Raw genomic sequence first — 17,366 nt, 5'->3', positions numbered from 1 at the left:
GACCAATGGGTTTGCTTTGTGTAGGACTAGCCCTGGATACAACCCCCAATCACTACCGGTACAAGTCAAAGCAGAACTTCTCATCTTAAGAGGAATTTGTATATGGATGCCTAAATTCCAATGAATTACCAGTATGGGTAAGAGTTCAGTGGATAATATGAATGATTTGGGTAGGGGGACACTATGTGCATCACTTTTTATTAGATTAGAGTGGAAGGAAATCAGCACTATAGCAGAGCTAAGGTGTGAATAACTTTTCTGTTAAGCCTGACCTTTAGCTGGTTTAAATCATGTGTCTCTTTGAACAAGAGATAAATGTCATTCTCCATATGCTCATATAGCATTTTACAGATCAGTAGGAAAGAGTTATAAATTTCTGCAGCACTGTAAGTACTAAAGGAGTTTGGTACTATAGCAAACAGTTCAGAGAGCAAAATTTAGGTCATTATCCGGGCATAGTCAAGAACTTTTAAATCCTAAATCTCTTTCCACTGAAATGATGAATGGAGCTCAAGAGAGATAAAGTTTGCCTGGCTTGGGCTTTGAGATTTCAAAAATCTGTATTTGTTTTTTAAAAAATCAGATTACAAGTACAAAAATCAGCTGGGAGGAAAAGGCCCACTATATTGTGAAGTGAGAACCAAACTTACTTATTCTGAAGCAGCTCATTTTCTTGTCGGAGCTGTCCAATTTCAGACCGAATCCCTCGCTCTGTGCTGGTCAGAGAACCAATCTGACTGCGCAGCTCTTGTTCAATCTGTCTGCTTGCCTGCAGGTCGGCCTTTAACTTCTTAATATCTTGTTCCAGCCTAGAATAAAGAGCAGCAGTTCCTTTTTAATTTATGTATTTTTAAAGAGAACACAGATAACTTCATTTATCTATTGCAGGGCTGTCCAACAGGTCAATCACAATCTACTGGTCAATCGTGGGTCACCCCTGGTCGATTGCGTGATCCTGAGCGATCCCCCCCTCCAAAAAAAGAACTTTGGTCAATCCAATGGGTAGATCATTCCAGTTTTTTTTATAGTGGGAGTAAATTGCAGTCTTTTGGGAGTTGGACATGCCTGTTCTATTGAATGCTCAAAGTTTGCCCCTGAGCTTCTCCTTTAAGAAAAGGCCATCAAGGGCCTTTAAGCGTTTCAACTTTCTCCACCCAGCCTTTTATCTCATTGCACCCATTACTGTGCAATCTTTTGGGTCAAGCTATACATGATTGGCAGAACTAAGTTGCAAGCTGGTGAGATAAGGGAGGCAATTTGAATTGCAAAAGTGATGTGTAGGTAGGATGATGAGCCTCCTTCCTCACACACCTGACATTTCTGCACCAACCCCCTCCCACTGCCCACAGGTCCTTTAAATCTCTTATCCAGTTACTTTTATCCCAGCTAGGCTCACTTCTGGTATTGAAGCTTGGCTGGGGGAAAGCTGATCATGAAATGGAAAGGGTAGAAGCAACAGGCTGAGAAGGACAGTACAATTCAGAATCAGAAGCTCATATGACTATTTTATGTTCCAAAATCACATATGCACCAGTTTCCTCGAACCACATTTGAAAACACAGATTTGCCACAGTCATATGTAGTTTGGCCTTTACTTGCGATATAAATAGGGATCTGTCAGTTGTACATGCAAGTACATTTCCCAGGGTAGAAGGAAACCCCCTTTTTTATTGACATTAGCTGTGATAAAGAGAAGACAACACAGAAAAATTTAGCATTAGAAAGCTTTCTCTTCAATTTTGTGTACTCGAATCTTAATAGTACAATTTCATGGTTTACCTAGCAAATATATATAAGTGACAGAGGATTTTGGCAAGCTCCTATCACCCTGCATCCACCCCATCTTGCCTCAATATAGAAACTAAAAATAAAAGTAACTGAAAGTTAACAACTATGTCATACATTCAAGTAAATTGATATTTTACCTTTCCTGCCAAGGTGGCTCATTTAGCTAATACTACACCACTTAAAAGTCTTGATTTAAATGACAGTTTCTTCTCACTCTGACAAACAGTCTGAATATAATAGCATTATTTTTTAAAAAAATCCATAAACCACTTGCATGGCAAGGCTCCAGGCCCCGCAGTTTGTCCAGAAATAAGACACGCATATGTTGGGTTAATGGAATAAATAGGGCCACAACTTTATCAGTTACAGATGTGAGTGGTTTGGCTTAGGCAATTGGGTGAAGCAAGACTATATCCTGACTCCTGCCCATCTGCAGGAAGTCTCAAAGGGTCAACCACCGATAGGGGGAGCCCCATGATCTACATCAATTAAGAGCACTCCCAGGGTCACTGATGGGGTCATGACATGGCTCTAGCCCACACCCAGGCTTCAGACAGGAACCACACCCCTGGATCCCTTTAACAGGATATCTTTAACGTGGAGGGGCAGGCCGAAGGCAACAACTGCCTAACCTTACAAAGTTGTGACAATTGCTACTAGGTAGGCGAAAACCAAATGGCTGGTCAAATGGCTGGTGCCAATTTGCCAAGTGGAAAAATTCCTACCTGGCCCCAACAACCAGGCGACCAACATTAGTCACAGCAAGTCAAGCAACACAAGCAAAGATGGTGGGTGGGCTGGGAGATCTGACGAAAGGAGACGAATGGAGGCTGCCCCAAAGTCCCACCACTGTTTAAATGGCAGATAGCCACACACCCCAGCTAAGCTGGTTGGTCAGCCAGGAGGCGTGACGCGGCTGGGCGTCCTACTGATGTGGGCAGCATCCCTCCGCCCACTGCCAGGTAACTGGGAGATCCTGGAACCCCTCCTGCAATGCAGCCCCCTGGAAATCTGAATCAGGAAATCAAAGTATATGCAAAGTAGCTCAGTGAACAATCCAGGACATGGGTGAGAGAACCTGTGGCCTTCCAGATGGTGTTGGACTGCAACAGCCACCATGACCAATTGTCAGAGAGGATGGGAGATGTAGTCTAGCAACATTTTGGAGGGTCCTAAATACCAAGTCACATTCATTTACACTACTCCCAAATATGACTGTACACAGAACCTTGTGTGCCAATACACACACGATAACTGAAAATGAAGGAAGATCAGTTCTCCCACTAAATGAGTGTTGCCAGTGCCAACCATCTGCTCAGTTGGCACATGCATTCCACTGAGTGATCCATAGAAACCTTGCCTTCATTGCACACATCCCTTGCTCTAATGGGGTAGTTGAATGCTGTCAGTCACCTTGTCTGTGGCTAGAAGAATGCAAGCAGAACCGTACTGTTACCACCACACACACATTGTGATAAAAATGTTTTACATGGTAAACAGAGAAGTGTATTTTAGATCCAAGATACACCATTGTTTATATTTCTCTCTTTTTCACACAGGCTCAGAGAGCTACACTGCAGGAGAGAAAATGCACAGCCGTTTAGAAGGTTTAGTTTTAATCGTTCCTGACCAGAGACCATCTGCCGTACATCTTATTTAGAAATAAAATGTCAGTTTGCACAGAATCTTTTAGCCTGGCGCTAAAACATTTTAACACAATGTATAGCATCTAAATATGAATGAGGATAGGCATTTAAAGCCAATTAGTTGTCTTAGTTAACAAGAGTCTAACAGTGTTTTAATCAAATACTTAACTATCGTGCCCCACTACTATACGAACAACAAAGTGACTCATTTTTCTGTCCACACATCCTAGAAAGTCAGGCAGCAGTCACATAAAGATGTACATTCCAGAAAATGGACATGTTTACATAATGTAAATATGGCAGCCTTGCCGAATGCTATATTCACATTGACACCCCAGGCATCAGTATGTGGATTATTCAGAGCAGTGTTCATAATCTGGGTATAATGCAAATGTATGTATTTGAATCATGGACCTTGTCTATTCCTGTTGTACAAAGCCTCACAACCTGTCTTTCAGGTCAAATGTTTAGTTAGTGACCAATTATAATAAAGTGCATTTGGGGTAAGAAAGGGATAGACTTTTAGGCTACATATTTCAGAGATGAAATGGTGATACCTTTGAAGAAGGGATGTACCTCTTTTAAACTTAACACTGTGGAGGAGGAGTGGGAAACAATGGGCAAAAGGGGACAGAGACAAGGTGAATAGGAAATTTAAGGGTGGCAGAACTTCTTGCTGGACTGTTTGTCACACTGAACTGTGCCTCATATTATTAACAGAGGGCATCAGTCCTGGAAATGGGTGGCTTCTTATTCTCATGTCTTCGGTACAGGTTAAATAAATAAATCCTACAAAAGTTATTGCGGTCAGATAATGGCTATGGAGGCTGCTTACTGAAAACCCTTTAGCCAAGGGTACACAAAATGTTACCAGGTTGCCAAATGTCGCCATACCTTTTATCCCCGCAAATGCTGCTTCTGCATCACTTCAAAGCCTAGCACAACAGCATATGTGAAAACTCACACCTTCCTGTGTTAGGCAGGGGGCAGCAGTGGTGGAGACCACCAATTTAAATGGCAGACAAAATCTGTGGAACTTGGACCTCAGCTCAAGTTGATGTATATTGAGTAGGATCTGACTTAGCTTTGGTTAGAGGGCAAAATTCGCACCCAGGAGGTTACTAAAGCCCAGTACTGCAGTTGGATTTATGATTACGTAGATCATTAGCAGCACTGCTGCCCCTCTAACCCTATACTGCATAATTAACTTACAGAATTCACTGCCACAGGATGCAGGGGTGGTCCCAAGGTTAGATGGCTTTTATAAAGGGTTAAAGAAATTAATCAAGAATCTATCATTTGCTGCTCAGTATGACAGGTAGACAAAACTCCAGGTTCAGATACAGCATACCTCAATGCCAGAAGCTGGGAGAAGGCCAACACTGTTTTTCCTGGGGGTACTCAAGGGTAGATAGTACCGGCACCTATTTCCCCCCGAAGAAAATCACTGGTTTAAAGTGTGGCACTTACTATAACAACTTCATGGTGAATACCAACACCCTTTTTCCCCAGAAGAAAAGCATTAGAGAAGGCTATTGCCTTCATGTTCTGTTTGCAGGTTTCCTTGAAATATTTGGTTGGCCGCCAGTGTAATCAGAGTACTGGGCTGATTGGACCAAAGTCTGAACCAACTGCGCACCCAAAACGACCCTGCAGTCCCCCATCACAGAATCCTGCTATCCTTGTGCCACAGCTAGCCCTCTAGTTGTGGCAAATCAGCATCTCCTCCCATCCATGAGCCACCCGTCATCCCTTTTTCCACTGACCAAAGGCTGCCATCACTACCACCATGCCTTCCACCCCCTTCCTTCTCGGCGCCAAACTGCAAATTCCACACTCCTTATATTGCTAAATGGAACAGGGGAGGAGCTGATGCTGAGTCCGGAAGGCAGTAGTAGCCAATGATGGGCCAGCCCCTGGACCTACTTATGGCATAGTGCTCCAAAGGTGAATCAAGAATGTGTGTGGCTTCTAGGTTTTAGTACAGGCATAGGCAAACCCGACCCTTCAGATGTTTTGGGACTACAACTCCCAGCATCCCTAGCTAACAGGTCCAGTTGTCAGGGATGATGGGAGTTGCAGTCTCAAAACATCTGGAGGGCCAAGTTTGCCTATGCCTGTTTTAGTACTTGACCATGCTTTGGCAGGTTCTTGCCTTGAAGGTTCAACAGGTAGAGCTATTAGCACCCCACTCTAACCAACTGGCAGGAGTCTCCCTTCGCTTTTTGGAAGAGAGGGAAAACTGAGCATTTTCACCATGGCTCAGATTAAGCAAGCTATTTTTGCTTCTGTTTTGTTTATTCTGGTGCTGTATTTTAATTGTCCTCCTGCTGCTATGATTTGACTGGCTTTTTGCCTGTTGTTCTCTGGATTTATTTTTAGAGTTGAATAGACCTGAATAGTTTTAACAGTGAATTGCTTTGATCTGTTATTGTATGGCTGAAAAGTGGTCTATAAATACAGCAGAAAAAATAAAGATGCTCTTCCCCAGTTCAAAAGTGATAATATTATCAGCTTGACATGGTTTCCATATGGGTAGTTTATTTTTATCTAACTCTGCATGGAGTTTAGGATGGGGCACGTGATTCTCCTTTCCTCCATCATTTTATCTTTACAACAAGCCTGTGGTTGGGTGGCAATTCAAATTTAGCTATAGTCCCACAATCTAATCTCTACATCATAGCACTGACTCTCACTCGCTCTTAACTAAAGCAGCCTACGAAAGAGTGTATTGGGATCAACTGGACAAAGTCTCAAACCAGATTCCAAAGGGGAATTAGCCCAAAAAGTCTGTCTCTGGGACCTACCCCATGAAGTTACTTCATCACTCTTCAAGTTCCTAATTTCTATAGATTTACAACTGCTTATCCCAGGGGTTTAGGGAAGCAACAGCAAATTTTTCTTAATGACAAGCCTTTGTTTTCAAAGCTTCCTGGCCTGAACCAATGGAAAATAAGCTCAATTCTTTTTCACATATTCATTTTCTTGTCCCCGTTGTGAAAATTTCCCTCCTTGGACCCAATCTCTATCTTCCGGTGCACCCCCTACCTATTTTGGGCAGTTTAAAAAGTTCTCTTTCACCCCTGTATGTCCTCAGAGATGAAACATAAGGATATATAAGAAAGAAAAACTGTTTCTCCAATATGCTTTATCCCTTTGGAAAGCATCAGAAGGATTAAAGTAAAACTAAAACATGCAAATATCCTTTTGTTATGCAAGAACACAAAAGCTAGAACTGATTCTTAAACAGTTTGCTTACTTTCCTAATACTTCAATCTCATTACAGTATGGGAAAACCCCCCAAAACAAATTAGATTACATTGTTAAAACAGCATTAATTCAAATGACAGCAGATTCTACCTGCTCATTGTGCCAAGGTAATGAGACTACCAGCAACTCAATAACCCACGCCCACAAAATGCCTGTGATCTGTTAATCTGCTTGTGATAAATCCTGGCTCCTAATCTGGAAATCATGCCTTAGAGTTATAAATAATATTCCAAGTTTCTAGGCATAACTACTCATATATTTTTAGATTTTGGCATCCATCTGTCTTGAGAGACAATGGAAGAGAACGCCTTCAGGGTCCTTGAACCAGGACTTGCCAGCTCATTTGCTCTCAATAACCTGAGCTCAATTTGATATGAAGGGCCACTAATAATCTACAAGACAAGCAGATATGAAGTTTTCTAGTTTACATACTAACATTCATCCTCACTAGGTTTCCTCCCTTTTTAAATGAGTATCTGGAACCTTGCAGGAGAAAAGCTAGTTTGGGCTAGAAGAAGGTTTAAATGTTTGTGTATAATTCATGCATAGGTTTGTCCCCATTTGATTTCCTCCTCCTGAAAATACAAATAGTAAAAATTGTTCAAAGGGAAAAACTGTTTTTAAAAACCACTTTAAGCATGGTTAAGGGAACAACAATCAGTTTATAATTGCTTCCTAAGACTATACTGTAGTCAGTTGAGAAGTTTCCTGATCTTGCTGTATTCACTTCTGCTATGTTTACTGTGGCTGCTTAGCAGGCACAAGTGTCTAAAAATAAACACACAACACATTACTAGATAAAAGTACATTACACGGGCCCTGGTCCATTATCTGCTAATAAGTACATAAAGGGAAATGTTTTGGTCAATGAATGGAGAACAAATAAATGTGAAAGATATTGTAAATCCTCAAGACTAGTTTTGTGATTATGGATCTTCTCACACTGCCTGAATTAATCCAGAAAACAAAAGCTGCGTTACTATGCACTTGGAAGTAAGCCCTGCTGAACGTAGCTGGGCTTACCTCTGAATGTACATGGGTCAGGTTGCACATTTCCACCATGTGAGTGAGTGCCCACATCATTTGCACAGGAATTCTGTACTGAAACTTTTAAAATGCATACTGTAATTCAAACATTTTTGTTGGGCTTGGTAGCCTCCCATTTTTTGCAGTTGTGACTGACTTTACTCCTTTGAAGGCTGTGACATGCACAGATGGTTTGAGGGGGGGGGGTGATTTCATACCATGACTGGACACAACCAGGAGTAAGATGCTCTCCTACTCCTAAATATCTCCAAAGTCTTCTGTGAAGTGAGAGACTTCCCTCACATTTCTCCAGAAAAACTGAGAGAGACACTGAGGCTTATTTTTTCCAAACAGCAAGGACTGAGAGACCCTTTCCCATATCTACATTTTCAGAATGCTTGATAAGTTAGGGGAGGGGAGGCCACTGCATTTGGCGACCCCCTGGTGAAATGAATGCCATGAAGGATCAACAGACCCAGAGCATCTAGAAATGCATTGTTGTCAGTTGGTAGTCAGCATTTTTTTCCCCAAAGGACATTCAGTGACTGCTTGTAGATATTTTAACATATCACTCACTGGCTCTTGTAACATATTTAAGCAGTAAGACAGTCAGAAGGCAGCTTCATGCAACATGTAATCCATATCCTGACATCATTCTGTCATACATTTCCCTGATCCACACCAGGGCAGAGAATTACACAATATGAACTTGCCTAGTCACCAAATTCTTAATCAGAAACCCTTTTGCAGATATCAGAGATTAAATGTGCACCAACCAGAGACTGGCTTCTTTGGTGGCAGAGCCCTGTTTATGGAACACTCACATCAGAGAGGCTTGTCTGACTCTTCCTTTTAGGAATCACAGTAAGATCCATTTAGACAAGAATTAACGTCCAGTAAATGTTTGGGTGAACAGCACTGTTTTTAATGGTCAGCAAAAACACAGAAGACGTTTACCAAGGTAGAATAGAGCAGTACTATCACTTCCCTTGAACAGGACACCATACTTCTGTTGATGCAGCCTAGAAGAGCATTATGGTAGCCTTTTTTTTTTTTTGCTGCTGCTGCTACTGCTGCTGCTGCTGCTGCTGCTGCTGCTGCTGCTGCATCACACTGTTGACTCATGTGAAGCTTGTGGTCTATTAAGACCCCTAGATCCAAATCGCATTGGCAAGTTCTAACAGCCCACTAGTTAGTACAGATGGCAGAGCAGAGGCTAAGAGGGAGTGGAATGATAAATAACACTCATATGTACAGGCCTATTAGTGTATGAACATCTGGTGCTACCATACAATACAGCAGACCTTTAGTCCACCTAGCCCAGCACTCTCTACCCCAGGCTTAACTGGAGAAAACACAGTTCCCAATTTTGCCTGTAAGGCCATTTCCCTCAAACCATGCCAACCTGACCCTCATCTGACATAATATGTAACATGAGGTGTGGGGAAGGTATGGCCGTAGCTACAAAGAAGTGTATATTTAACCTGTGCTTGATATTGGAGCTACCTTGAAAAAAATATTTTTCCGGCCTTAGCAAGGTGCACCAAATTATAAAGCCCTGGGTTTGCTTTTTTAAAATATTTGGGGGAGAAAGAACTGTTGTGTGACAACAAAAGCTTACAAATGTCCATTCTTTTGCCAACATTACTTGGCTAGGTAGGCCAACAGAATTGATGGTACAGCTCACACATTTGGCTTGTTCACAGTGGTATTATGATTCTCTCATTCACCCACCATAAAACAAGCACATCTATTATCCTGTCAAACAGGAGAGCAGAGCTACACATGCAAATAAGAACAAAAACCCGTCTGCCAAAGCAGCTTTGGGAAGGGGCAGTGGTTGTGGAGAAGCAACTAGAAGAAGAAAAGAGGTGCTTATCCTGTTCCCTAACAGCTTTATCCTCTGTGGGCCTCCATATAATGTTTGCATTATATCTTTGCAAATATGCAGCTGATGGGAGAAAACAGCTGAGGGAACTGCAGTGGAAGAACAGCTGAACACCCGTCTCCACAGCCATTTACTCCAAAATGCCCACTTCTGAAGCTTTTCTCTAGAAGCAGTAGGTATTAGGGTACTGGTACACACAATAGAATGTAACGTGTAGTTACAGTATGAGACCATACTCAGGTGGAAGGAGCACTGCATATATAAACCACATTTATATGGGTAATGAAGGGATTGAACTCTGGACTCAAATCACATGCAAAATGTAATTTTTCCTTTTGCAGAATTACAATATTGCAGATTGTAATGAAAATAGGAAACTGCAAAAGAGAACATTAGGAGTGTTTTCTCAGAGCCTTTCAAGTTCCTATGGAGCTACAAATTTTATTGTAGACACAAGAACCTGGGTATTAAAAAGAGACTGCATATAAGAAACATGACAAATCAGATTAACAGCAGAAAAATCTGACATAAAAACAATCAACTAGAGAAGTAAACTCGTAAGCCAATAAACTACAATACAATACTAGGAACAACTTCCTTGTTAAATCATTTTGATAAAAGGATATTGTAAATCTTAACTTCAATTGTAGATTACTGCATAACTCAAATACCCTATATTTTAAGCTAATAGCAGATATCACTTGCTTCATTAGTTGTAACAATGAAAGTCCACTGTGGGAGTCATTACAAAACATAACCAATTTCAACGTTTTAGCTGATTACTCAAGAGATAAATAACCTGGATTGCACAGTTCCTGAGATGTGCATCTCTTATAAATATAACATGAAAACAACCAGCAGTATAAGAATCATCTACCAGAAAAAGAAGATTTCTTCCTTTGAAACCAATATTGGCCTATAGGGCACAAAATGTTTGTAACTGAACTTTATTTCATAATATGGATATTAAATATTCTACTAGATGAAGAAAATAGGAAGAAAAAAATCCATTTTCAATGCAATTTTAAAGTACGGATATTGCTATCATTCCGTATTCTAAAGATACCTTATGAAGAGATATATGATGTGTACAGCACCACTAATGCATTTTGGCCTTTAAAAAATAAATGAAAAGGTGATAGTTCTTTGACCCAAAAAGCTTGCAGCTCAACAGTGGGAGCGAAAGTGTTATGGAATGGTGTTCCAAGAAAAGGAGAATGGGCAGAATTATTTAAGACATGGATGAGGAACGTCAGGCCCAAAGGCTAAATGAGGCCCTCTGGACTCTCCCCAGGCCCTGCTCTGACCCACTACTGTTTTTGCCGGGTTGGAACGTGTCATTCAACTTTGATAATGCCTTTCTCTTCCTTGGAACAGAGAGGAGTGTGAGAGTCTCAGTATACAGTAGAAACTAACCTACTATAGAAAGGTAATTTGTTGCTCCAGCCACTTCTGCCTCTGGTCCTCTCACAAGGGGCATGCAGTACAAAGAAAGCTGCACAGAAGGGAATGTGGCCTTTGGATGGAAAAAGCTTCCTTACTCCTGATTTAAGAGATCTAGAGACCCTTAGGTGGTTGTGGGTGGAGTAGTCAACAAAAGAGGGTAAAGGGAAAGAATATATTGGCTTATACACATACGTACCACTATCTGAACACAATGAGTTCCTCAGAGCCGTCTTTCCTATTGGGGCCACTGCCGCATTGCACCAGGGCGCTGGCGCCTCAGGGGCGCCCCAGCAAGTGGAGGAGCTTCACGGCTTTGCTGGCAGCCTCCCCTTTCCCTGCACGCTGGCTCGAGTCACGCCACCCCGCCGCCTACAGCCTGTGCCTGCCACTGCCCTACGCAGTGGGTGCACCCCTCTCCGATTGCGCGCTTTTGGCTGGTGCTCTCGCTTTCTTTCGGGAGGAGTTTTGACTACAGCGGCGACAGTAGCAGCAGCAAGACGGCGCTGACCATAGTGCAAAGGGCCGGAGCAAGACAAGCCGAACCGATCCCGGGTCTCAGGCAGCAACCTCCGCCACACCTCCCCCACGCCCCACACCCTGCACCCCTCTCTTCCTCCCAAGCAACAATCATGCAATTAGAACCATATAGCACTTGAACAAGCGGTGAACAAGAACTTTAATTCATTGCCAGATTGGGGAATTATTGAATACATGCAGCCAAGGAGAAAGGGACCCGACGGTTTATAGGCACGTGGAAAGGTTCTGTTGCTTCCCACAGCCTCGCAGCCACCGCTCCAAAGACAGCCCTTGGAAGCCGCGAGCCGGCGAGTCAGTGTGTACAGCCCACAGACCGGCAGACTTCCTCTCCAATGAGCGAGAGGCGCTGGCCCATAGCACACCGGCAGCACCGATCGCCCGACCAATGGGGATGTGGGAGGGGCGGGGCTTCGTCAGAGGCCCACCTGCTGTATTGCATGCCTTCCTCTCACTCGCTAGCTCTGTGTTTGGCTAGCGTGCGCTTAACACGAGGGCGTTTGCACGGTGGAAACTCCTGGCCAGGGGAGCCAACCTACAGCGCAGATTAAGCTAGGAGACTCCTACAACCCACCCACCCACCCACCCACCCACCGGGCCTGCTGAAGTTTTACCACCCTCACCGAATGTGAGAGGAAAAGGTTAATTCTATTTGTTTGGCTGGCTAGCTAGGTCAGATGAGTTAGCTAGGAATTTGTCTCAACCAGGGGAAATAACCACCCAGTATATCTTGCTCTTCAGACAAGTATTATCTCAGTTTTCTTCATTAAAAAGTGTGGGGGGGAGGCTGCCCTTAGTCCCAGTGCCAGCAGCCCGGAGGCTCCTGCGGAAAGCGACCGGCGGTTTTCCGGCTAGGAAAGGGGGGGGCGGGGCGCCGGAGAGATCTCTGAACCACGCGCTGGATAGGCTTAAGACGGCCCTGGAGTTCCTAACAAATCATTCGTTAGTTGAACATTTGTATAACGAGCTGATGATTTCCATTATTTCCTATGGGAACATTTCTAATCCATGATTTGTCCAATCTCCTTCCCTCCCTGGCTTCCGCCCTAAACTGCTGCAGCCAACCAGCAAAAGACAAACAAACAAGGAAGTGGTCAAACTCTGGCTGTTCAGATATCTGAATCAGCACTTATGCAGTTAGGTTTGAGTATAATTATTTTACTTTCAGATAGCTGGAATTTCAAATAACAAACATTACCATAGTGTGATCTATGACTTTCTTTAAAGAGAGAGATTGCTGAAATAGTAACTAATTTAGGGGAAATTGCTGGAGGTAGCTACATTCGTTTCCACTCTGCAACCAAGGACCTTGGAGAGGCACCTTGGGGTCAATTTATACAGGACACGGCCCCTGAGTAAAGCCATTATTCCTATAAGTATTCCACACACATCTGGTGTGCTGCTGGAGTGCGCATGCTACACACACAAGGGCCAGTGCCTGCGGCAAGTACAACTGAATGTGTCTGGGGTGTGTGACTCTACCCACTGGCCACCAACCAGATGGTACCCCTGTCAGATACAAGTCAGGTCTTAGTCTAACAATACTTTTAAATGAGTTAGGCAAATTGAGTTAGGGAGCAAATTGTCCATAGCCAGTCAGCAAGTATTACAATGGGAATTTGAACTTTCATTTTCCATGTCCAAAGCCAATTCTAAGCAACATTGCATTAAGTAAGCAAGGAAGCAAGCAACCAACTAACCAACCAACCAACAGCAGCTTTCCTCTTTCTGTTTTCCTAATCTATACCTGAGTTTCTCATCAAATTGAGGGGGATCTTAGGATTACATGTTTGGTTTTGATTAATGCCACTGAAATAAATGGTTGTATATTAACTCTTTTCCCTGTCTGCTAATTCTCATTGCAAATGGGTAATAATTTCCCCTCCCTTAGTCTATGAAACCAGAATCAAGCCTGACTGAGGGAAAGATTGCCAGAGAAGGATATCTGCCAGGAAGAACTGATGGGTGTTGAAGGAAATTTAGCACTACCCCTTCTGTCAATTTTCCCCTAACTCCCCCCCCCCACCTCCCCAATCACATGAACTCCATGAATGTGGATTTTGGAAAGTGAATGTGCCAGGTATTTTGTACCTGAAGTACAAGGTTATAAGCACAAAACTGTGCTTATGATTGAAGGGGATAATACTGTATATCCTTGAAACTACTTTTACCTATAGCCGAAAGATGGAAAGAGAGGGATGGGACAGAGAACAGGACCTCCAAGGACATTCTCAATAGATATCCTGCTGGTAATTGAGCTAATTAATCAGGGTTTTATTGATGACTTTATAGATGTGTGAACTGGTTTGAGAGCCTGGTATGTGCTATTAAGGGAGATACAAATAAAGAAAAACAGTAACATATGCACAACCAATTATGCATAGGTAATTGACTTTATTCATCAAGGCACTATCAATCATTAAAATAAAATGCAGCACTTACAAAAAATGTTTTCTTGCCATTTTGAGATAAAAAAGCTACTTAAACCCATCAAAATGTATGTTGCTTGCCAAGGGTTCTTGATTGAATATATTTTTTGGAACACAGTTCATCTTCAATAGCTCTTTATTAATTTACTGAAAACTCTATAAATTGGCTGTCAGAACTGCTCATACAACTGGATTTTAGCCTTAGCATAAAAGGTACTAGTTGCCTGCCCACATATGCTTACATTAGTAATTTGTGGCACACAGGTAGCCTGCAGCAGTTTAAGTACAAAAGTTCTTCAAGTCCTTTCTAAAAAACACGGAAAGGTGGGAAATTGCTGGTTTGAAATTACCCCATTTTATTAAAGGTCAGGTTTCCATGTAGCCCTTTACACATATGCAAGATTCTTACAAATACAGTCATACCTCGGGTTAAGTACACTTCAGGTTGCGTACTTTCAGGTTACGGTAAGTATGCGGCGGACCCAGAAGTGTTTACTTCTGGGTTCCACCCCACATGCATGCACAGAAGCTGTCTGCGCGCTTTGCGCATGTGCAGAAGTGCTCTATCGGCGCTTTGCGCACACGCGCTATTGCCACTCAGGTTAAGTACTTTTCAGGGTGCAAATGGCACCCCGGAACCAATTAAGCACTGTACTTAACCGAGGTACCACTGTATATGTATGAATGAAAGGTCAGCATTTTGTATCTTTCTCTGAGATACATTTACAAAGGTGAAATTCCCTGAGACAAGATGGTGACTTTGAGCAGATGGAAGAATGCCTGTCTCTCAACAATGAGAAATAAACCCCTTGCTCTATATTTCAAGGTCAAATTAGACATGATGGGGGCAGTTCAGTCTGTTTATTCATGTGTTGTTTCTGCTCATATATAGAAGGAGAACCGAAGTATTACACCAAAAAGGGCAAGCAAGAGAACATAGCTGGATGTTGCCCCATCATGAATCTAACCTCAAATACAATGTGTGTTGTAAAGCACCAGGATGCAACTGGGCCTTGTACAACTGTTCTTTTTTATAACAGTTCTACAAGCTCCAGTTGCGTCCTGGTGCTTTACAACACACATTGTATCACAAATGACCAAAAAAACTCATATATTTTAAACAAAATAAAAAAATTCCTTCCAGCAGCACCTTACAAGACCAACTAACTTAGTTGGTCTTTAAGGTGCTGCTGGAAGGAATTTATATATTTTAATGTAAGTTACTGCAAACTGACAAATAATAGACTCTTTTCACTGCTTCCCATTAGTCAGAAACATTGCTTTTACGGTGCCACAGGTGAACAAAAACAACTACAAATGCAGAAAAAGGAGGATGCTGTGACACATGCTCTCTACACCAAAGCAACCCAAACAGCAGTAATAATCAGAACAATGATGGTACACTGGTCACTGGATGATAATTGTTCTAGAGGCAAACTAATACAGTGTTTCACATTTCAGTGCTTTTCTTCCATGTTAATTGCTGAAAAATGCTAGGTCATGTGAATCTTCCCAGTCATTTAAGATCCTCAAAGCCTTCCTCTTGGTGCCCCCAACTTTGAAAGTTAGTACAGTATAGGGTGACTGGAATAATAATAATAATTGCATGGACTTTTAACAAACCACAAAGTCTGATGTCAGTACTGCTTTTCAGATTTTGTTATGCTAAAGGTAAAGGTAAAGGGACCCCTGACCATTAGGTCCAGTCGTGACCGACTCTGGGGTTGCGCGCTCATCTCGCATTATTGGCCGAGGGAGCCGGTGTACAGCTTCCAGGTCATGTGGCCAGCATGACAAAGCCGCTTCTGGCGAACCAGAGCAGTGCACGGAAACGCCGTTTACCTTCCCGCTGTAGCGGTTCCTATTTATCTACTTGCATTTTGACGTACTTTCGAACTGCTAGGTTGGCAGGAGCTGGGACCAAGCAACGGGAGCTCACCCCGTCACAGGGATTCGAACCGCCGACCTTCTGATCAGCAAGCCCTAGGCTCTGTGGTTAAACCACAGCGCCACCATTTAATGCTTTGTTCTTTTCTACTGGTTTTATTGAGTTTGTCTTTAGTAATTTTATGGTATTTTAAATTATGGTTTTGTTTTTTGGAAACTGTTTTGAATTTTATTTTTAAATGTTATTTACCTAAGTACATTTATATCCCACTTTTCTTCTATCATAGAAACCCCACGCTTGCTGCCCTGAGTTCCAGCGGTCTCCCACCCAGTCACTGAACAGACCCAAACCTGCTTAAGTTCAGCATGGAGTGGTTTATCATATATGCCACAGGTAAAATAATCTGGAAATGCCTATACTTCTGCTTTAATAATAGAGCAGAGTTGGGGACTGATGTCTCTGAAAATATGTTGCGAAACTTTGTTCTACTTTTCAATTCACTTGTCTCCGTTCTTGCATGGCACCACTTTAAGCCCAACTCCTCAGGAAGCTGGCTTGACTTCAATCCCCACATTTCAGAAATTATGGGGAGAACATGGCACCCAGGAATTTCCGGGGATCCTGGCTCCCTGCAAACCCATAACAGTATGCTCTTTGACACTATTATTCTATATCCTTAGAAGCAAGTCCCAGCTCTCATGGGATTCACTTCAAAATATGTATGTACAAGGTGAGGGAAAAGCCCCTACCACCGTCCCCAGCTCTGAGTTGGAGCTAAAGAGAGAAGAGTATTGCCCTCACAGTTGTGTCAGTCTACTGCAACCACGGGGATGATCTTTGTCCGCCTCTTCAGTTCTAAACTTGGACTCAGGCAGGGGATTGTTTTTGTGCTGGGCTGCCAAGGCACTCCAAGCTCCTACGCAGCCCAACACCCTAAACAAGAAGCCTCAGCCTTTTATTCCAGTTTGAATCTGGAGAGTGTGAGAATCTGTGTAGTTGCATGGTGCTTCTGAGAGCAGAGCAACGCAGTTACTGGAACAATCCCAGCTCAAAGCTGGAGAAAGGCTTGGACTCTGCTTGCCATACTCACCAGAAAGTGACATAATTGTCAACATGGTGAGTGGTATAGTAGTCAACTATGGTTTGGGGGATCTAGCATTTTTATTTTAGGTTTTGCATGAGTGTTGTTTTATCAACAGTTACAACTGCCCCCAGACCAAGCCTTTAACCTCAGATTAATCTTAGTAAACCAAGATGTAACTTCTGGTTTATTTTATGGCTAATAATGTTTACTCTCCATCACTCTTCCCACCCACAGGATGGATTTACCAGCAAGCATTTCTATGAAGTGCACTATATATGCATCATTTGCAATTCTACTCCAGGAAGAAACATTTAAACACACAAAACCAATAAATTATTTCATCTTGAAGACCATAGCATGTCCAAAT

General features: G+C 42.6%; 1 protein-coding gene across 1 annotated transcript in view; it reads right to left on the bottom strand.

Moving 5' to 3' along the window:
- Positions 1-17,366, bottom strand: part of MACO1 (macoilin 1) — a 69,885-nt gene that overhangs the window by 10,655 nt on the left and 41,864 nt on the right. The window contains exon 7 of the mRNA XM_035118281.3: positions 651-809. Within this exon, the coding sequence (XP_034974172.1) occupies positions 651-809 (159 nt within the window). The remainder of the gene's footprint in view (positions 1-650; positions 810-17,366) is intronic.

Source organism: Zootoca vivipara, chromosome 6, assembly GCF_965207765.1.
Source record: "Zootoca vivipara chromosome 6, rZooViv2.hap1.1, whole genome shotgun sequence".
Classification (NCBI taxonomy): Eukaryota; Metazoa; Chordata; class Lepidosauria; order Squamata; family Lacertidae; genus Zootoca; species Zootoca vivipara.
Note: the sequence above shows the minus strand (reverse complement) of the source record. Positions and strands in the feature narration are given on the sequence as shown.